Raw genomic sequence first — 21668 nt, 5'->3', positions numbered from 1 at the left:
GAAAGCCAGCCACCTCCCTCAAGCCCCCACCCCAGCAGGGTGGGGGTGGGACAGGGGGAGCAAGTCCCTACTTAACTGCTGGGTCTCTGACTCCCATTAGGGAGGGCCCTAAGATGTGTACATATGGAGGAGAGCCTTGGCAGCCTAGACGACCAGAGGAGGGGCAAGCTGAAATAGTCAGGGTGGCTGTGTGTGGGGCTTAGGAACGGGGTTTAAAAGGATAGATTGAAGCGTATATATGATTGGAAACAAAGCCTTCCCACTGCAAAGGACATTAAACAGACAGAAAACATTCTCTGGCCTCCCCTTCCGCTAAGCAATCCCCCATTTCCATTCTCCCAGGCTCTTAATAGTTCTATGTGTCCTTCTAGCAGTCATGTATGCAGTACGAAGGGCTCATCCATGCATCAGTGTAAAACCACAGACAGAATCATAGCAGGTCCCTCCTTTCCTGCAGCCACCATGGCAATGGCTATGCAATTTTTTTTTAATTAAGAGTATTTTAAAATGATGTATTTATTTTTATGTGTGTAATTGTTTTGTCTGCATGAATGTCTGTTCCTTGCATGTGTGCCCTAGGAGGTCAGAGGGCAGCGGATCCCCTGGGACTGGAGTTATAGGTGATTGTGAGCCACCATGTGGGTGCTAAGAACAGAAGCCAGGTCCTTTTCAGGAGGAGCAAGTGCTCTTAGCCACTGAGTCCTCTGTCCAGCTCCCAAGGGGGAATGTTTTTTGGTCAGAAGTGCAGGAATGGTGGGGATCATTGCATGTGGCTAGAAGGATGTATCCAGGCATCCAGAGATGTGAGAAACCCACAGTGTGTAGAGGAACTTGGATGGAGCTAGGGACACCTTGCTAAGCAGGGACAGCTTACCTGGTTTTTGGCATTGGAAGATTTGGTGTTAGATCCCAGCTCCATTCTCCTTCAGCATTTCCCAGCTGTGTGACACAGAACTTTATGTGTATGGGTATTTTATTTGCATGTATATCTGTGTGCCTGGCGCCCTCTAGAACTGGGTGGGCAATGGAAGCCTTGGGACTGAAGTTACGAATAGTTGTAAGCCACTGTGTGGGTGCTAGGAATGGGTTCTCTTCAAGAGCAACACATGCTTTCGAGCCCTGAACCATCTCTCCATCTTTAGATAAGTTTCTTTGCCCACCTAAGCCCAGTGAAGTTCCCCCACATCCCCCAGGAACACCTGCTCCTCAAGAGCAGCCACCTTATTTCCCTTGTTGTGTCTCATGACTGGTGGATGGGGCTGGTGAGCTGACCCCTGACAGGTAGGCCAGGTGAATTCTGGGTGTTTTGGGAGTAATATTTGGAGGGAGGAGAGCCAGTCGATCGATCTGCAGCTCAAAATAGCCTGGAAGTGCAAGAACAACAATAAATAATGGGTTCCGGATGCTTTTAAATCTTGGCATTTCCTGATCTTGGCTCAGCTGGGCCAGACAGCTTCATCAGCGTTTACTGTCGAGGCCAGCAACACACGCCTCCCCTGGCTATGATCCAGGCCCAGGCTGCTTTCAAGAAAATCAGATCTAGAAATGTTTGGACCTCTGGCACAAGGCCTTTGGGTCCTGGATGTAGACTAAGGATCAGACAGCATCTGGGCTTTTGTTGTGGGTGGGACTAGAGGATATAGTGAGAAAAGAGGCCCGATTCTGTGGAGGTTGGACAGGCCCCATATATGCAAGTATTTATTGAACACTTACTATGTACCAGGCACCATGGATACCATTCAGATATACGGTTAATTTCTCTTTGTAAGTTCTAGAAGGTTCTGGGTTCAGAAGGCTATGAGAGGCTACTGTTGGGTTCCTAATGTAGTATGCAGGTTCAGGGAAAGCTTCCCTAAGGAAGGAAAGAGTGACAGGTGGAGAGGAGTTACGGGTAAAATGTCCATGCTAGAACTGTATTCCACGGAGAGAGGACGGGTATGAAAAACCTTATGGAGAGATCCTGGGGTGTGTCTGGGATGGAAAACAGTCAGGCAAGGCTGAGGTCTGAGGCAGAGGAGTGCTACAGCAAAATGACCCAGGAAAGTAATGGAGAACCCATACCCTACAGATCTGCAGAGAAGAGAAGGTTGGGTCTTTCCCTGAGAGGGCCCTGGGTGGATTTGGTGGTCTCAGATCTGCATCTTAGGGTGATGTCAGCAGCTGCTTTATCAAGCAGCCTGGCAGTGTCTTAAACTGCTGGAAGGAGCCCAAGTGAAGGCAAGAGGTGTGAGGGGAATCTAGTGCAGACCGGGCCAGCCTCAGAACTGAAGGTTTATACCATGCCTGTGTAGTGAGCACACTGCAGAGCCGCCCATCAGCCGTAGCTGCCTGCCGCTGTTCATGAGGTTGCTTTGGCACCGCCTTGCAATCTCACTAATGACCACTGCCTTTTTTTTTTTTCCTTTAAAGCTTTAAAAAATTTTAACTATGTGTTTGTGTGTGGATATGTACACATGAGTGCAGGCCCCCAGAGGCCACAAATTCCTTAGTTACAGGTGGTTGTGATCCATGCGTTCTGGTCCTCTGTAAGAGTGTTACACATTCTTACATTTCTCCAACTTGTCTCTCCAGCCCAGCCATTGTCTTTTGAGCACTAACTTTGCTCCAGGTGCCACGCAAAGCTCTTCTTATTAAAATCTCTTGGGGACCTGAGGGTGCCGCACAGGACCGTTAATGCTCCATTATCTGGAACATAAGAGGGACCGTGCAGGACCTTTTATCCTATTGGACAACATATATGTTTGACCCTGATTGGGGCGTAGCCCATAGTCTGGGCATCAGTCTGATTGCTCTACTGACCCTCAGTGTTGTGTCTGCTCTAGCCAGTACAGAACTGGGCCTAGAAAGCCATTGTCATGTATGGCCTGAGGGGACACAGCCTTGTGGTTCTTGATCCTTGCTCAGGCTCTGCTTGCTTTGGCGTGTGAGCTGAACGACAGTGTCCCAGGGGGTTGGATGGTCTCTCCTGCTTGTTTTTCTTGCTGACTTCCTGTCCTTTTCCCTCTCCGCTCCCACCCTGTCCCCATCTGTTGTGGCCCATGGGGTCTCAGCGTCGCCTCCCAGATGTGCAGGCAGGAATTGGAATTGAAGCAGAAGCTGCCTTCCTTCTGACCCATTCCCACCCCACCCTACCCGAAGGAGATGAAAACTAACAGTTTGTGTTGTTGCCTGCCAGGATCCTGGTGCAGTGGTTGGCCTTGGTGGTTTTTACCAAGCCTTGGGCAGTATCTAGAATGGTACTCCCCATTATCTGTTCTCACTAGACGGATTGCCAGTGGGGAAAATTTAGGGGTTGTACTCAGTCATGGACTAGAGTCTCTTCCTGACCTTAATACTCTTGCTTCCCAAACTTGAATGTGCATGTGTGTTAGCAGGGGAGCTTATTAAATGCAGGGTCTGGTTCCAGATTAGCATGAGAGGTGGGTATTCCACCCAGACTGTTGCTGCTGGGACCCCACAGTGAGGAATAAGGGAAGAGGTACCAGATCTCTTACCCTTGGCCCATGATCTACCCCATGACACTTGGTCCCTCAGTACTCATGCCCTTCATGTCATCCTCCTCATGAGGAATTGCTTATGGGACTTCCGAGACTTTCTGCTGTGCTCAAGATGTCTCTTGGTGACCCTGCGTGTACCAGGGCTCCAGCGACTTCTGGTCTCTGAGGCTGGCCAGTGTTGGGGTATGGGAAACGGGCTCACAGAGACAACTATTGAAAATGACTTAACTTCTGCCTCGTTGGGAAGAGCAGAGGGGGAAATGTATGCTTTAGAACCAAAGAATTCTTAGGAGCTTTGCAATCCCAAGTCCTGGCAAGGAGTGCAGAGGAATTGCTCTTGGTGTGTTGTGTAGTGTGGGCAAGGGATGCCAGCCTCCTCTTTCAGGCCCCTTTTGAATGCCTCAGAGGGCAACACCACCCCCCACCGTGGGTCACCTGCTCTTTTAGAAGTCAGTGGACACTTGTGATTGAGTGGCCCCGATCAGGGTCTGTCCAGTTCTTTCCCCTGGATAGTCTGCAGAAGGCAGATCCCACTATGACTGAAAACCCACCATCAGTGGATCCTGTGGAGCCTCCCTGGCAGAGCAGCCTGCCTGGCCTCTGGCCCTCCCTAGTCACATGATCAAAGAAAGCCTATGGGACCAAGGAGAATCTCTTTTTCCCACCAGCTTTATCTGGGAGTCTGCGGGTCTGGATTTCTCATCTGACCCACTGAAAAGGAAAGACATTTCCATGGGGAATAAATGGAGGCAGAAGCCCCCTTTCAAGGAGGAGAGTACGAAGAAGCTGATGGGTGTCATAGGGAATATGAGGCAGTTATCAAAACTGGCTGGGAAGTGGGGGTTCTCTCCTCAGCTCCCCTCTCACCCTTCCCACAAAGGTTGAACACCACCCTAGGTGTTGGGAATCCGCCCAGAGAAGACAGAGCCAGGCCCGTGTTCCTGCACAGTAGAGACAACCAGGCCCTGGGTTGATGCTATGGCTAAAGTACAGTGCCATAAGCCTCAGAGAATGTGTGACTTGGGATGACAGGGATCTCCCTGAGATTGAAATAGGACATTGGCCAGGACACTGCAGAGGTCTAGTGTCCAAGCTTCAAGAGCTGTGTTCCAGGGGAAGGAAGACCACTGTTTTGGAGTCAGGGAGAGGTGGACAAGAAAGGGTGCCTCTGGGCAAGCTAGGGTGGAAATCCGATGAAGCTTTGGTCCAGGGTAAGGTTTTCAGCCAGATAGTATGCCCAGCCTGGCTTTGGGGGAGTGCTGGCCCGTCCCAAATTTTCTGCCCTACGTATTTCTCCGAGGTGTTGCCTGGGTTCTGAGTCAGAAAGACTCAAAAGGAGTCAGCAGGTATCAAGAGCAACAGCGAGCAAGCCCTCTCACCAGGACTTCAAAGTTTAGCAGCCCAGAGTCAAGGAGGCGTTTCTCTGCAGTGTCAGTCACTCTGTGGGCAACACGGAATTCGGGCTTAGGTCTAGACTCACACTTCTGTTCAGTAAAACCACATTACCCTCAAGCCTCAGATTCTCTGCTCTCAAATGGAGCGCACCCTGTGGCTCTCATGGGCCACTCAGACCCAGTGATAGAGTCCTTCCAGAGTGGTTGCTTAGTCTGCAGTCTGGGTCAAATTAGCCCCATAAAGCACCTAAGTCATGCCAAAGCGTGCTTGTGGGTAGTGTGCGTATGTGTGTATGCAGTCAGACCCCAAATGCAACATATGTGCCCGATTTTTCAAGCACAGAGAGTAGAAACATGGCTATTTTATCTTATTTTGGGGCCAGGCATATTGTGTTGAATTCACTAAGGTTAAATAGTGAGATGGCTTGCCGCTGAATGGCTCTTGGCTAATAAAAATGGAAAAATCTAATTAACTCCCTCGGAATTCCTCCCTCTTCAAAGCCCAAGGCCTTACTAGGGATGTGGGGGAGGAAAAGAACAGGCTGGGGGTTCCCCAGGGAGCACAGCATGGGAACCACGGGACCAGATGGGCCATGTGGCCCTCCAACTCCCACACTGTGGGCAGCAGGGGCACTGGTGGGTTGAGCACTGACTGAGTCATGCACCCTGGGTGGGTTGAGTGGAGGGCTAGCCAAGAAGCCTGGGCTGGTTGCAAGGCCCTGGCTGGCTCTGCCTGCTAGGAAAGGGGGGCTCCTCAAGGGTTCAATCCCAGCTCAGAGCCCCACGGAATCGGCCACCTTAGGGTTGTTCATACTGAGCAGGTCTCAGCAAGGCCTCGTTCCACCTGGGCAGGTGGGCTGAAGATGTGAGTATGCACCTTGCTGGCATGTTGAGTATGACATTTCCTCAGATGCTGCATGGGGCTGACCTTTACTCTTCTGCCAGAAGCCCTTCTGCCTCTTTCTGGTTATTTATATCAGTGTTAACAGGCAAAGGGCTTTTTAGATGAGCCCTGGCTAGGCGCTGCCAGTTGAGGCAAGAGGCAACATAAACAGAACCAGAGAAAATGGACTTCCGGGACTCCAAAGAGCCTTCAAATAGGGCGTATTGTATGGCTTTTCCTTTTCCTCTTCTTCACCTTTTTAGGTCTCTGGAACTTTGGAACAATCATTTTGCTTTTATTGTACCAATCATACACAAATGTATACACTAATGTATACAAAACACTGGCATTAAGTACATTTACCATGCTGTACAATTTCTCCAGTCTCCATCTCCAAAGTGTTTGGGTTTTTTGTTTGTTTTGAGTCAAGGTCTTCTGTAGTTCTGGCTGTCTTAGAACTCACTGTATAGACAAGGCTGTTCTCAAACTCACAGAGATCTGCCTGCCTCTGCCCCTTGAGTGCTGGAAATAAAAGCATGCACCACCATGCCTGGCTGGCCAGAATGTTTTTGTCATTCCAAACCAGGTACTTCTCAGCTGCCTCACCAAGGCGGCCGTAGCCCTGACCCAGATACACTCAAATTTAGGGAACCCTCTTGAGTGAGGGAAATAGCTTGGCAGATGGTGAGGATTCCAGGGGTCACTACTTTCAGCTGCAGAGGGGTGAAAAGGCGCATTTCCCAGGCCCAGCAGCACACCTAGCTTTCCTTAGTAGTAGGTCAGAAGGAAGACGAGAGAATGACTCAGGAAACCCAGGAATCTTCTCTCACCTCTCATTCTCCCCTCAAAAAGTATTTTATGTACATATGTATTTTGAGAGGTGGGGTTGTCTGCCAGGGCCATGTTTCTATGTGGGGGTCAGAGAAGAACTGTAGTAGTTCTCCCTTTTCTACCATGTGGGTATCAAACTCAGGACCCCAAGCTTGGCAGCAAGCACCTTAATCCACTGAGCCATCTTCTGAGCCCTCAACTCTTCTTAAATGAATTCTAGTCATTTGCCAGAGTTCATTCTTTTATAAAGGAACAGTGAGTATTTTACAGTTCACTTAACAGACCTGGGCCTACTGATACAGACCATGAGTCCAACTATTCAGAAGGCTAAAGAGGATCAAAAGTTCAAGACACCCAGGCTACAAAACACATTCAAGTCTAGCCTGGGCAACATAGTGAGGCCATTTCTTAAAAACTAGACAAGCAAGGGCTGATGAGATGGGTACGATCGGTGGTGGTGGTGGGGGGGGGGGGGAGACAGTGTCATGCAAAAGCCAGACTGCGGGAGTTTTACTGAGTTTAACTCCACAGTGTTCTCTGACCTCCACACATGTGCTATGACACACATACATGACCACAGTGTACACGCATACAATGATAAAAAATACAAACACATGCATATACAGCTACAGATGTCTCAATGGCAGAGTATTTTCTAGAAGCCCGGTGGAATCAAGAAGAGCGAGAGACAGGCGACAGAGATAAAAAACAAACACGAACTTCTATTGGCTAGGTACATACATATATACACATATATATGTATATATATGTATATATACATATATATGTGTATATATATGTATATGTATATCGCTAATCTTCAAGAGGCTGAGGCTGAAGACCAAGAGTTTTGAGTCCAATCTGGATATATATTGAGAACCTGTCTCAAAAAAAAAAAAAAAAAAAAAAAAAACCAAGCCTGAACTGAATGGTGCTCACTACTCTTGTTAGCCCTCCTTTTGTTACTTTGAGAAGAATTTAATAGCATTTCTTATGAAAAGCATTTTATAGCTTCCCCAAACACATTCCCACCCCATATCCTTCACCAAACAGGCTCGGACAATTCCATAGCCAGGGAAGCTTAGAGGTGCCATCACAGAGAGGTTGAAGTGGAGGTACCAAGGCTCCGCTAATGACATGGCCTAGGGCGCAATTCCATTTTAGTTTCCTGCACATAAAGCATTTTACCAAGGCTGGGGCAGGTGTGGCCAAGAAGGCACTTGGCTCCTGTGCAAATAATTCAGTAATCAAAATAAATTGTATTCCAATTCTTTGTTTAGAAAAACATAATAATGTGTATAAAGATACCAGTTTTTAAAATAAAGGCAGGAACCTGGGAATGTCAAGGTGGCTATACCAGAGCCTGAGGCAAAGGGGTAGCTCAGCAGACCCAGCCCACCTTTATTTAGAGCTCTGGTATTTTGTTAGTTGTGGGTGGATCGTTTGTCTCCTACCCCCCCCCCCCTTGAATGTGGCTTTTAAAAATAAGATGGCCTTGGCTGCCTGGCGCTCTGATGCTTAAGTTACCCTTTTCTCAGCATGGCTAGGCCTTCCAGTCCCTGCACATTCCTGTGACGGATCCCCCACCCCCACCCCCACCCCATTCCCAGGCCTCTGAGGCTGTTCAGCCACTGGAGTGTCAGAAGAGTAGCTCCGAGTGGCATCTGATCCTAGTGGTTTATTTTTGGGCCTGCCCTTCAGCGACTGATAAATGTTGCATTGGGCAGAGTGGTGGTGCTCAAATGGTGAGTGTTGATGTCAGCTGGTTTGTATGCTCATATGTCATAATTCTTGACCTCATAAAGGGGCTTGGAACCAGGAGAGCAAAGGAACGCGGAGCAGTTTTGTCCCCGCAGGGTTTGACAGGCATGGAGCCACTACGTGGTTAACTGAGGCTGTAAGGGCAAGCAAACTTTGTTCAGGAATTTTCTGGAAAAAGAAAAATTAACATGTGCTCTTTGGCTCTTGCTCACTGCCCTTCACGGTTCATTGCGTGTCCATTGTGCATGTCTTCGTTGAGCAGCTACTGCATGCCTGACACTATGCTGTGCACTGGGGGCATGGCAGGGGTAAAACAGGACAGGGCTCTGCTGCCAGAGCAATCCTAGTTAAGGGAAAGTTCAGTAAGTGGGTGGTGTGGTGCTTGCTCAACAGTGTGGATGTAGTTAATGCCACTAAATTGTATGCTTGGAAGTAGTTAAAAATTGTTCCAGAAAATGAAGTGCTTATTTATTGAGACAATCTCAGCAGGGTGCTGGCAAAGCCAGAGTCAGGGTGGCCTGGTCAAGTGGCCATGGGTTGGAGACTGTGAAGGAAGCAGCCACTGGCAGGTGAGGGATGCCAGGGCAGAGGGCCCCAGGTGGGAACCCATATGGTCCCTGTTGCGTGCGGGGGCCTCTGGAGATACCCAGAGGCACAATGGCTGCCTGTGAACAGCAAGACATAGCCAAAGCTAGCTCTGGCTCTGGATGTTCGTGCAGGCATTACTTGGCAGTTGAGCAAGTGTCTTTTCTGTCACTCTCGTGGGAATTCAAGAGGCCCTTGAGTTCAAGTGCATACAATCAACTGCAAGACCAGGCAAACACAAAGTGCATAGCCCAAGTCACAGCATACACTAAGCTTTTATTGAAAAAAAAAAAAAAAAAACAAAAAACAAAAAACAAAAAAACAGTGCCTTCCTGGGCCTGGGCATCTGTGTACCTCCCGAGAGGTCCTAAAGTCACTGACAGCATCCACACTGCCATGGGTAGAGAAGAGAGTAGCCCCCCACCCACCAGACCCTTGGTGCCAAACAAAGGGAGTCTGGACTCCAAAGTCCTGCACCAGACCCTGCTTGAGCTCCCAACCCCCAGGTAATCCCATCCGGCCCAGCAACCTGAGTGCACAGATCTCAGGGAGATAAAGGACTGTTTGGAGGCCAGAGGAAGTGGGAAGAGGATGACTGAGCAGGTTAGCACCTGCCCTGTGGACTTCTCTCTCCCTCCCCTTTTCGTGGCAAGCAGGAATCTGACCCAGAATTTGGATACATGGACCACAGCTGTTGAGGAAGTGACCGGCAGTCATTTTGAAAAGAGCTTATACAGGGATATCCAAGTTGTATGACCTTGCTAGGAGCAGGCTGTGTGGAACTTGGGTGACGGCCCCTGCCCCCTTTCTGTGAGCCTCAATTTCCAATTTCATCACCTGCAAGATAAGAGATACGTTTGGGAAAGTGTAGCAAGGGACCATGGTGCCCCTCAAGGCTGTTTCTGGTGCAGCCGAGGGTGACTAGGTATATAGCAATCACATGTTATCTGATGGAGGGGAAAGGGCTGGGGGGGGCGGGGCGGGGCGGGGAATACCTAGTAAAAAGACAAAGTCATGGAATGCTGTATCTACCCTCCTAACAAAGCCATGTCTTCTGTGCCTCCATCTTGCCTTTTTGGCTAGAGGATTATGGTACTGTGAGTCCCAGTCATTCCTGCACAGTCCCCACACCATGGCTGGAGCCCCAATGTCCTGCTCCGGGAGCCACAGAGTTGGCTCTCACATGCTTGCTGAGTGCAGAGGCCTTGCCACTGTCTCCTCACCTTTGATAGGGATCTCATCTGCATAAAATCTGATAGCAGTATTGTTTGTTTGTTTTAGTAACTCGAGCTTCTTGGATCCTTCCACAGTCCACACCTTCTTTTCTACTAACATTTTTCTAGTTAAGAACTAGTAACAAACGGGTTGGGAGGAAGCCTTGCCTAGCAGAGCAAAGGCTGTGGGGAGCAGATGAGTAAGCAGTGAGAGTATGCAGGATAGGAGGAGCATATCAGCTAACCTGGTTGGCTGGAGACCGCGTATCTATCGCAGGGATAAATGAGAATCTGGGAATCGATAGGCTGATGGATGTTTATTCGGGGAGAAATCAGTTACACCAGAAATAGATGACCACCCGCAGGTTCCTGTCCCAAGGATGACTCCGGATGCTCTCTGTCTCCAACCAGGAAGAGAGAGAGAGAGAGAGAGCGAGCGCTGGGGTCTGGGACCCCAGACCTAGTCCCCCTTGGTCATGCGGGCGCCTGCGCCTGTCCCCACACCCCAATGGGTGTGGTCAGTGCAACAGGTGCCGGTGGGGTGGATCTCACTACACATATCAGCATACCAAAGGCCTGATAGTATTAGGTTTGTCTCCAACCAACAGAAAGACTAATAGTAAGAAGTTCTGAGTAGAGCTGGATTAACAGAGGTTGCTGTCTAGGGTGGTCCCTGGGATAGAGCCCCAAGCACACTGCTACCTTGGCTCATTGGCTCTTTCGCAGGTGACAGGTGTAGGCTGATGGCCAGTTCTGAGAACTGGACCCTGTCTTGCTTTCTGAGCTGGAGGACCCATTTTTTTTAATTATTTATTTATTTAGCTTATGTGTGTTGATGTTTTGCCTGCATGTATGCCTGTGTAAGGCTGCCAGATCCTTTGGAACTGGAGTTACAGACAGTTGTGAGCTGCCATGGGGTGCTGGGAATTGAACTCGGGACCTCTGAAAGAGCAGCCACTGCTCTTAACCACTGAGCCATCTCTTTAGGCCCTGAAGGATCTATCCTTACCAGACCCGGAGAGGTTCTCCTAGGGCCCCAACCACTTGCTTGGCTAGAGCTAACCACCTGGCTGTGAAGGGTTGAGCATTACGTTGTATTCAGCTGGCCCAAGACCAGATATTTGCATGGTTGCCTAGCCCAAGGTTCAGTCTTGAGTGTTTAGGGGTAGGCTCTTCCTAGGATCTCTGATTTCAGGCAGGTCTGTACTTAAGGCTGGGCTTAGAGCTTCTCCACTTTATCTATTTATTCTTCCGTTCATTTGTGCTTTGTGTGTGTGTGTGTGTCTGTGTGTGTGTGTGTATGTGTGTGCTATTTCTGATGATGCTATAAGTATTTGGGGAAGGGAAGGTAAAGCTTGTCTATGCATCTTACTACTCTTCTAGATTCCTCTTTAGGAGGTTTGTATTAATTTGGAAGACAACAAGAAGATTAGATTTTTTTTTTTAATGTAAGAGAGATGAATTAGCTATCACTCTGCCATTGATAAGTGATACAAACTCCAACTCGCATGCAGTTTAGAAGGGGGATTTATTCCCTTCACAAATGTACAGCACAGGGAGTCACTCAATGCCTTCAGAGCCAGCTGAATCCAGTGTGTATATTATTTTGTTAGAATCCCCTCTCCTGCTTGGCTCGGCATTGCCCTGACTTGCTGCTGTCCAGGCTGTTGTTTCCAGGCACTGACAAAGATGGCTGCCAGCCTGTCTACAATAGCAGAGCCCTCTTCACCAAATGCTACACAAAACCTGTATCGATCTTGCTGACTTGGCCAGACGTGCTTACTTCCACCTCCTGGCGTTAAGGATAGTCGGTGGACTTCCCCTATTTGGGAGGGAATGGTGAGAGGCAGAAAAGATGTCAGAGAAGAAAGAAACACATATTTGTGAAAGGAAATGGCATTTGTGGGGACCTTGTGTGTATTTCCCTGCCTTCTTTCTTAGAAAGGAATGGGGTCTCCGGGTCATGGTCTAGACTAGGCTAGTTGTAGTGGATTGGTAATGGCTGCTAAGGCTCTTTGTTCTAAGGACACTAATCTCACTCACAAGAGCTCTACCCTGCCTATGAACCCAGTCACCTCCCAAGTGCCCCATCTCCTAACATTATCATCCTTCACCTTGGGGATTAGGATTTCAACATATGAATTTGGAGGAGTCACAAACTTCAGTCTGCAGTGACCTGAGACACTCACACGGAGAGCCTGGAATGTGCTAGGCACTCAGCCTATCTTCCTTACTGGGAGTGTTTGTAAAACCAATCAGAAGGCACTGTCCTGATCTGGGAGGCAGTGTCAGCAGCAAATCCAGGGCCTGCCTGGGTGCTTCGCATCTAAGTACAGCCCTTCTTTTTGTACTTGTGTTTCTACTCTGGAAGTTCATTTCTAATTCACTTGCTAAGTTAGCCTAAATATTTCCCCAAAGCTTATGTGGCTCTGAGACATTTGATAAATTCAAGAATTGTATGAAAGATTCAGGCAAGAGGAGGGGCCGAATCTTTCTGTGATCTGTCTAGTCTCAAGTTCTGAGAACCCACTGAAAGACACATGTGAGTACTGCCCAATCTGTCCCTGCATCTACCTGCCACCCTCCTCCCTTCCACTCAGGAATTCTGAGAATTTGCTCTGCGCTGTGGAGTAAGCTAGTTTTGCTGATCTCAGGCTGGAAAACTGGACTGAACATTTTTTTTTTTTTTTTTTTTCTCCTGAAGATGCATTCTTTCTGAAGCAGGGGATCGATTTCCAACAAGATACACAAGCTTCCAATGAAGCCACTTATGTGAGACCTGGAGTGAAGCCTTGCAAATCTTCTGCCAGGGTCATTTATATCCCTGGCTGGAGGAAGCCACAACCCTTTCAGATGAGGGGAGTGGTGTTGTGGGAGGAAGGGGCGTATGGCATAGCAACTCCATAGGAGAGCAGATGGCAGGAGCAAATTGTATACAGGAAGCAGGGTGGGGGTGGAGGGGTGGGGAGGGTGGGCTTGGTGCAGTGTTGCTGTCCCCAGACCAGTCCTTGCTTAGCCACATGACTTGCGCCGCTTCCCAACTCCATCCTAAGCCACACTTCCCCTCTGTGAGTGGGAATGAATGGTCTCCAGTATTCTTCTCACACTCACTAAAGGTAATGGATGGTAACACTGGCTTTTTAGAGGAAAGCCTGGGGTTTGACTCAGCCTCACCTCTCTGGGTGATTTGGAGATAAGGTGTTTACAGGAAAGACCAAGTTCAATTGAGAGCAATTAGGTAGACCTTGATCTGGGTGGCTAGTGTCCTTATCAAAAGGGGAAATTATGTGCAGAAAGGCAACGTGGCTACCTCCAAGGCAAAGAGAGGGGACTAAAACAGAGCAGTTCTTTCTCTTGAAAGCCTTGGAGGGGCCAAGATGGCAGCCTGCTAGCCTCCAGGCCTATGGGTCCTGGTTTTATATTGTTGCTGTGCCATACACAGGTAGTATGCTGATACTGCAGCTGTAGCAATAAACGCAAGTGACCCCTATGCCCTAGTCTCCTGCCCAGTACTTTGGGGACATCAGCACCTACCCTCCTGGGTTCTAGGATTCTGATGAGAAGGTGTATATGAGGCACTTAGCATGGCTTTTGGCATACAGTAAGCACTCAATAATAGCAGTGGCTATTAGCCCTGTGCTGTGACCTCTTGGCTCTCTATCAGCAGAGCTTGCAGAAGGCAGGCGGCCAGGACAGGGCCAGAAGTCATCAAATGAGACCTTTCCCAGGGAACTGGGTCACCTTAGGCACCCCTTCAAAAGCCTCTAAATGTAGAGAAGGCCAAGAATGTCCCATTAGCAGGGCGCCTAATGGTTTTTAGCTGGAGAGTGGTCTTGAGCCTAATTGACAAGACTACGAAGCTGAGGTTCTTTATTTTTGTATGCTGGCTGTGCTCTGAGTATGTTGAGCTGCTATGGGGATCAATATGTGCAGCCACCATGGGCATTTATGGGCATTTTGTAAGGAGGTGGTGTGGTTGCCGAGGAAGGACATTCCCTGGATGACCCTGAGCAAACCCATTGTCCCCCTTGAGCCTCAGTTTGCAAAGTGAAGGTGGTAGGGCAGCCAGCTGCATAGCTTCTCTGCTGAGTGAAGACCTCAGAGCTGTGTGTGAATTTTATGTGCAACGTGTGTGTTGGGGAAGAATCTCCATCTTTGGTTTGGCAGTACTAGGACTGAAGCTAGAGCTTTGTACATGTTAATAGCAGACATTAAGCCACTGTGCCACACCCCCCAGTCCTTTTATGGGCTTCTGCATGGAGTCTCTACCTCCCAGGTCATCTACCAACTGGACCACCCTTCAGGACTGCTGGCTCCTGTCTGAACTGGGGTTCTGAGACTTTGATTCTAAGGCTATTTCTAAAAAGCAAATGCTATGGAGGTAGCATCTCTGAGTTACTAGGATAAGAAAGACTAAGGGCATAGCCGAAGAGCTAACGGCTGGTCAGCAGGTCCTGGTGTCTTCCACCTTCTGTCTCAGCTTCAGGGCCTCCTTCCCACTCTACAGGCCCTAGGAGATGATGGCTCTCCAGCTTGCCAGCTCCTGTCTCCTGGATGCCTCCATCAGCCTAATATAATACTGTTCTGTGCTGACCCTACCCCCATCACACTCAGACTAAAACCCAAATCTCCTTCAATCCCACCTGATCCGGCTTCCACCTGCCTTGCCTTCCGCTGCCATTCCCCAGCTCCTGTCAATCAGCTGCAGCCTGCTGACCTCAGCACCTCTGCAGCTCCATGTTAGCGTGTCCCAGGCTCATCCTCACGGAGGTCTTTGCCCTAATGCCTCTGCCCGAAAAGGCCCCACCTGGCTTCTGTCTGCTTCATTAGGAAGCCTTACCTGGCTCCACCTCACCTCCTCCATCTCAAACAGTCAGCTCCCGTATTCCAGATGACTCAGTAAATCCAGACCTAATAGAAACCCCAGAGAAATAAAGACATATATCCACAGAAAGATTCATACGAAACTATTCTAGGCTTAACAACGGCAAAGCCAACAGATCATCCACAAAAGTCAAAGCCATCTGCATTGCCACAGGCTGACTGGATGCAAAGGGAATGGATGCGCTGAGGCAGCTGGGAGAACCCATCCTTGGTGGCAGCAGCTGAGCATGGGGTGACTCAGAGCTGGCGTGGCTGGCTTACTGCAGGGATTCGGTTAGGGCAGCGTGTCCCCTCTCACCTTCAGACTCCTAGCTAGGCCCAGAAGCATCTAGCTGGCATCATCACAGCTCATGCAGTGGTCCTTTCTTATTCTTAAAGTTTGTATTCGAGGTCCCAAGTAGATACCTGAGGCCACAGATTACACCAGACCTTAGTACTGTAGGGTTTCGTTTTGTTTTTTCCTATGCATATGTACAAAATGTGAAGCCCTTTCCACCGCTGCTAAGCCCTCACTCTGTGCTGTGACCTTAACTGTAAACGTTTGAGGTGTGATAGCAAAGCCAGCCTGCCTCTCTCTTCCCATCCCACTTCACAAATGCTTAGATTGCTTCTTAGATCTGAACCCACCTCATCACAGGACTCTTTCCTGATTAGAACAGAACTTGCTTGCCTTTCCCCCCATGAGAAGTGCTTCATTGCTCCACGTTAGTGTGTTAGGACAGCAGCATTGCTGCTCTTGAACTCTGGGGGCATTTGCTGTGAGATAAGAGGTAACTGAGCACAGCACTGTTTTGCCACAGCAGTCTTTCTGGTAATGAGGAGGACACTGGAGACGGCAGTGGGTGGGCAGTGTACACCCTGTGGATACACTGGACAAATGGAGGACTCAGAGACTGGGCCTGGCTACTTAAGATTTCATCATGCTACTTAGAATGGCACATAATTGAAAACTCAGGGATTGCTTACTTCTGGAATTTTCTGTACAGATAAGAGGCGATGACTCTCATCGGACCTTTTTTTGTGACTGGCCTAACACCATCCCTCCCTCAGCCCCTGGGGGTCCACCTCTCAGAGGCCTGTGGTGGATTTTGTCTGTTCCACCCTGGCTGTTGCATATTCTCTAGTATGTGGTTCTGAGTAACTCACAGCTCAGTGCTGCTGGATATGTGTGTATTGGAGAAGATGGAGAGCGGGGATGGTGGGGGCATGACTCTGGAGTGTATGTGCTGGCACAGAGCTGCTTGGCCTGAGACTCAGCCGGGAATGGCCACGTGTAGAGAAGCCTGGTTCCCATGCTGCCCATATAGACAGGACTCTTGCAAAATGCCAATTAAGATGTTTGACCCAAATTTGGGTAAAAGCCCTTTTCCTGTTTCAAGTTGAACTAATTATATACATTTATTCATAATTTATGAGGCCTAGTAAGTGGGAACAATTAGGAAAAGGCCAGGGAAAAGCCTATTTCTCTTGTGTCGTGTTTGCCTCCCCCCCCCTTCTTTCTTGCTATTCCCTGAGGATTCCACCCATCTGCTGTAGAATACTACTGCTTTTATTATGACCATATGACCATTGTCTTTCTCTGAGATCACTACCCTTAGCTGATATTTATTGAGTACTTACTGGTTGGGGCTGTAACACATTGCAATTGTTCAAGCCTCTTAGGCCCTGTTACTGTACCCATTATATAGTGAGACAGGTGGGTTCCAGAGGGTCATGTGAATGGCCTCCTAACAGGCTCATGGCTGATGTGTAGACTCTAGATAGCCAGGCCTCAGCTGCCTTCCTTAAACCTGTGCTAGCCCACTACAGTGCTATCCTCCTGCCTTGAGGGCTTCTGAATCTTCAGGGCAGTCCCATAATTGATGATGGATGACCTTGGGTACCAGTGAAAAAGTTGGCAACCTGTGACTCAGCAGAGGTGGGCTGGCTCAAGGGTCTGCACTGATAGAAAATCCCTGGGTGGGGCTGGAGAGATGACTCAGGCTGTTCTTCCAGAGGACCTCAGATTTAATTCCCAGCACCCACATGGTAGCTCACAACTGTCTGTAACTCCGGCTCCAGGGCATCTAATGCTTTCATACAGACATACCTGTGGCCAAAACACCAATGTAATCCTTTGGAGCCATTGGTGAGGATGGTATTGCTACAAGAGTCCCCTCAAACTTCCTCCCATCCTCACCTCGATGCAGGTGGGTGAAGGGCTCTGTAGACCTCTTCCTGTGAGCTTACATGATGTTATTCTATGGGTGGGGGGGGGTGGAGAGGGGGGAGCTTACAGCCTGCTTGCCATTTCCTCTCCTATGCATGTGGATTGCCTGATGCATGAGGCTGTTCTGTAACTTAGTTTCTTCTTTTGGCACACCTTCAAGGCAACCCATAGATCTGCCTTATTCTTTTCGATAGGACTGTGGTATTCTGTAATAGAGGCGTGTAACGGTTTTATCTTCAACTTATCGTCTGGGTGGTCTTCCCACACTTCTGCATTATAACTAATCCCCAGACATGCATGTGGACTTAGGTGATTCCCAAGAGTTTGGCACTCAGTGTCAGACGTTATCACCTCCTCATTCTGTTCTGTGGTTATTAAAAAAAAGGACATTAACTATGAGGCATTGTTTTCCAGGTGAGGGCACTTACATGAAATGGTAACAGTTTACAGGTTCTAATAAAGTTTGCAACGAAGCAGTAAGAAGAAAGACATGCAGTGTGACGCCTTGAGGGATGTATACAAACGGAAAAGAAGGAGGGCAGAGGGGCTTGTGCTGCAGGGCCCACTTTACCTTCCAGCAGGCTCAACAGTTTTAAGAATGGGGCAGATCTCTACTTTTATTGGTTATTGGGCAAGTTTGGGTCTTGGTAGAGGATCCAGATCTACAGATTTATGAATAAGTAGGTTCCTGGCTGGGTGTAGCCACTCAGCTCTGATCACCTCTTTCCTTCCTGTCTTCTCAGGGTGGGGAATCCGGGGAGGAACAGCTGTGTGCTGATTTGCCAGAGCTCGATCTCTCCCAGCTGGACACCAGTGACTTTGACTCAGCCGAGTACTTTCGGGAGCTGCAGTGGTGCCCCGAGACCTCAGAGACAGAGCCCAGTCAGTACAGCCCTGATGACTCCGAGCTCTTCCAGGTGAGCCCCGACTCTCACCAGTCCTATGTGTCCTCTGCTCTGTTCCTCACGTTTTGTGCTTGCTCAAGCTAACCTCCGTCCACCCATGAAGGTTCTTGCAATCCCGTTTCCCCCTCTGGATCTACACCTGGCTTAAGCCTGCTCTAGTCCACTTGCCTGGCCTGTTTTGCCACCTGCGGAAAGTAGGGTCTTGAACGAGCTGTCCCTTCTGTGCGCAGGCGCAGGCGGAAGCGGAAGTGGAAGCAAGCCCCTCTGCGGCCAAGGGGTTCTGAGTCCTTTGTGTCCACATTATCCTTACCTCCTTTCCTACGAGGCGGGGGCCGTTACTTCTTGACTTTGTGAATAGGGAAGCTGAGGCTTTGAGAATTTGGATTAGTAGCTGGACTAGACTCAGACTCTGAGCCAGGCGGGCATCCTGATTCGTGCTTGCAAATCCCAGCACTGGGGAGACTGAGATAGGAGGATGGCCATGAATTTGAAGCCAGCCTGGGCTTCCTTCCATGCGCGAATTTCTTCTTATCTGGAAAAAACAAAAGCCAGAAGCTGGGTGGATGGGCCAGCAGTCAAGAGCACTTGCTGCCTTTCCAGAGGACTCAAGTTTAGTTCTCTGCACGCAACAACCACTTGTAACTCCAGCTCCCTGGGGAAGCGATGCCTTCTGCTGGCTTCTGCAGACACCAGGTACGCGCGAGTGTGTGCATGCACGCACGCGCACACACACAAACAAATGAGTTATAAGAAAATAAATCTTCCAGCACTCAGGGGGCAGAGGCAGGAGGATCTCTGTGACTCTGTTCTGGGATTAAAGGTGTGTGCCACCACTGCACCACCAAATTGCATATTATTAATCGCTCATTTTATAGATGAGGAAAATAAAGCTCACAGAGCTAAAGTGACTGGCTCAAGGTCACACAGCTAGGAAGGATTAGGGCTAAGGTTCTAATTTAGGAGCCCATAACCTGCACTTCTATGTGGAACCCCTTTGGCAAGCCAGTAAGAGCTGGGCCCTGGCTGGCTCCATCCAGGATCTCTGTCCCTCTCTCCTTCCCTCTTTCCCTCCCTCCCTCCCTCTCTTCCTCCTTCCCCCCTTCCCTTCCTTCCTTCCTTTCTTTTTTTTTTTTTTTTTGGCTTTTCAAGACAGAGTTCCTCTGTGGTGGTTTTGGAGCCTGTCCTGGAACTCACTCTTGTTGTAGACCAGGCTGGTCTCAAACTCACAGAGATCTGCCTGCTCTGCCCCTTCCCCCCAGTGCTGGGATTAAAGGCGTGCATCACCAACACCCAGCTCTCTTTTTTCTTTCTGTCCCCCCTCCCTCCCTCCCTCCTTCCGTGTGTGTGTGTGTGTGTGTGTGTGTGTGTGTGTGTGTGTGTGTATATGTACATATGCATGTAGAGGACAATCCCTGTGTCTGTGTTTTGTTTTTGAGACAGGTTCTCACCATGTATTCTTGGCAGAGATTCATCTGCCTCCACCTTCAGAGTGATGGCATTAAAGCCACACGTACTACACTGGTCACATCTTGCTTTTGGAGACAGATGTTGTCATTGGCCTAGAATTTACCTGTTTCCACTTCCCTAACCTTGGACTAACAAGTACATGCTGCCACTCTTGGTTTTTTTGTTTTGTTTTGTTTTGTTTTGTTTTTTATTTTGTTTTTTAAAAATGGGTTCTGAACCTTGAACTCAGTCCCGCTTGCTCACAAGACAAATGCTCTACCAACTGTCTCACCAGCTCTCTCCATTAAATAAATTAAAACAAAAACAAAACTTGAATATGGAGCCAAAACAGCGCTGCTCTCCTCTTAGGGGACAGTTTCTCCGCTCTCCTCTTAGGGGACAGTTTCTCCGCTCTCCTCTTAGGGGACAGTTTCTCCAAGGCTGTCAGATTGCAGAGACCTAATGCACAAGTGGGGCCAGACTGCTGCTGGAGACCACACCCAGGAGCCTGCACGGGCCGCGCGCGCCTTCTGCTCCGAGCTGAAAGAGGCTGCAGAGGCTCCCAGCTCAGAGAGCCTTCACAGTGGGCTGAGCTCTTACACCGCTACCTCTTCCCATCATACCCACTTCCCCCAGCCAGGCCATTTCACACAAACACACCTGCTCTACAGGTGATGACATGACTAGAGTCTGTTGCCATCACTGTCGCTGTGACATCCCTCCACCCCTTCATGACCTCTGGGGCTGTGTCCTCAGTTTGCATATTGTACTCCAGGACTTCACCCTGTCTTTGTCTAGCGTTGTGTCCAGTCCTAATAAATAGTCATCACATAAATAAAGCCACGGACCACTCCTCCTGAGGCATTTGGCCACTTCTGCTCATGGACAACCATCTTCTGTCTGTGCTCTCCCTGAAGACAATGGTTTACTCGTTTCTGAAGCCTTTGCATTTGATAAGGCGTTCAATTAGTAGGTGTGATGACCTCCTCCCAAACCATGAGCTGAGTGAGACCTAGGGTCCACTGGTTCTGATCCTCTTTCTGCCATTTACTTAGACAGTTTCCTCCCACCGGGGGAGGGGAGCATGCAGCATGATGCTGTGTCAGTGCCCTGTTCTGACAATCTGACAATCAATGGCACCATTGCTACAGGGACAAACTAAGAGAGAGGAGAGCAAGGATTTGGGGACATGGACATTGCTTTCTATTTTCTGTATGTTCCAAAGTCTTGGAGCCAGGGTATGACAGGCACTTAGTGAATATTCTACAGTAAGCAGATGTTTGGCTATTTCACTCTACATGGCCTTGGCAAGGTCCCTTTCCAGGGCCTCAGTTTCCCCATGTGAGGAATGAAGGAAGAACAGGGTCTATGTCACTGTTTCTTGGTGTTAAGGATGGATGAAGGAAGTCACCTGTCCTTAAAGATGTTGGGAATTCATGGACCCTCTTAGAAGAAGGGCATGCTGGGCCGTGGGTGACCTCCTCAGTGTCTCCAGACTCATGGAGTCTCCTTGGACAGGCTAGGATCTCTGTGTGTTCTTCTGGCTCTTGGCGCTGCTCTGTGCCATTCCTTTAAGCCACTCCAGTCCCTAAATGGAGTATTTCACTAAGGTTTTTGCAAGGCTCCTTTTCCTCCAGCTTGAGATGAGCCGGGGAAGGCTGGGGGCGGGGCAAGTCTATTAATATCCCTTTCTCAGCTGATTAACTCTCCATTAATTTTCACTCTGTCTCTAAGCTGAGCAGGGGGAGCAAGCTAATGGGCCCAGGCAGGATGAGGTGGCCAGTGCCAATGAAATCCAAAGGCGCCTACAGGGCAGCCAGGGGGCCCACAGCAAAGTGGGTAAGCTGGGCCTTCTCCTAGCTCCACCCAGCCATTCTAGAGCTAGGCAGCTCAGGGAGAGAGGGGGATGAACATGTCTTTTGTTAGTCACTGTTGCTTACATCCAGCCTCATCATGGTCCCATCTCCACCCCATGCCTGTGATCTGTAAGCTAGGGTTCTCTTGTCCTTGGCCCTGCCCTGGCTTGCTATGTGGCTTTGGCAGGTCTTTGTTCTGGGGC

General features: G+C 49.2%; 1 protein-coding gene across 4 annotated transcripts in view; it reads left to right on the top strand.

The window, feature by feature from the left end:
• The window catches only part of Ppargc1b (PPARG coactivator 1 beta), a 99937-nt gene that overhangs the window by 56103 nt on the left and 22166 nt on the right, over nucleotides 1-21668 (top strand). For all 4 annotated transcript variants that reach the window (XM_051200783.1, XM_051200781.1, XM_051200785.1 and 1 more), the window contains exon 2: nucleotides 18002-18175. In XM_051200783.1, the coding sequence (XP_051056740.1) occupies nucleotides 18002-18175 (174 nt within the window). The remainder of the gene's footprint in view (nucleotides 1-18001; nucleotides 18176-21668) is intronic.

This window comes from Phodopus roborovskii, unplaced genomic scaffold (assembly GCF_943737965.1).
Source record: "Phodopus roborovskii unplaced genomic scaffold, PHOROB, whole genome shotgun sequence".
Classification (NCBI taxonomy): domain Eukaryota; kingdom Metazoa; phylum Chordata; class Mammalia; order Rodentia; family Cricetidae; genus Phodopus; species Phodopus roborovskii.
The sequence above is the reverse complement of the archived record's forward strand: the minus strand, read 5'-3'. Positions and strand labels throughout refer to the sequence as shown.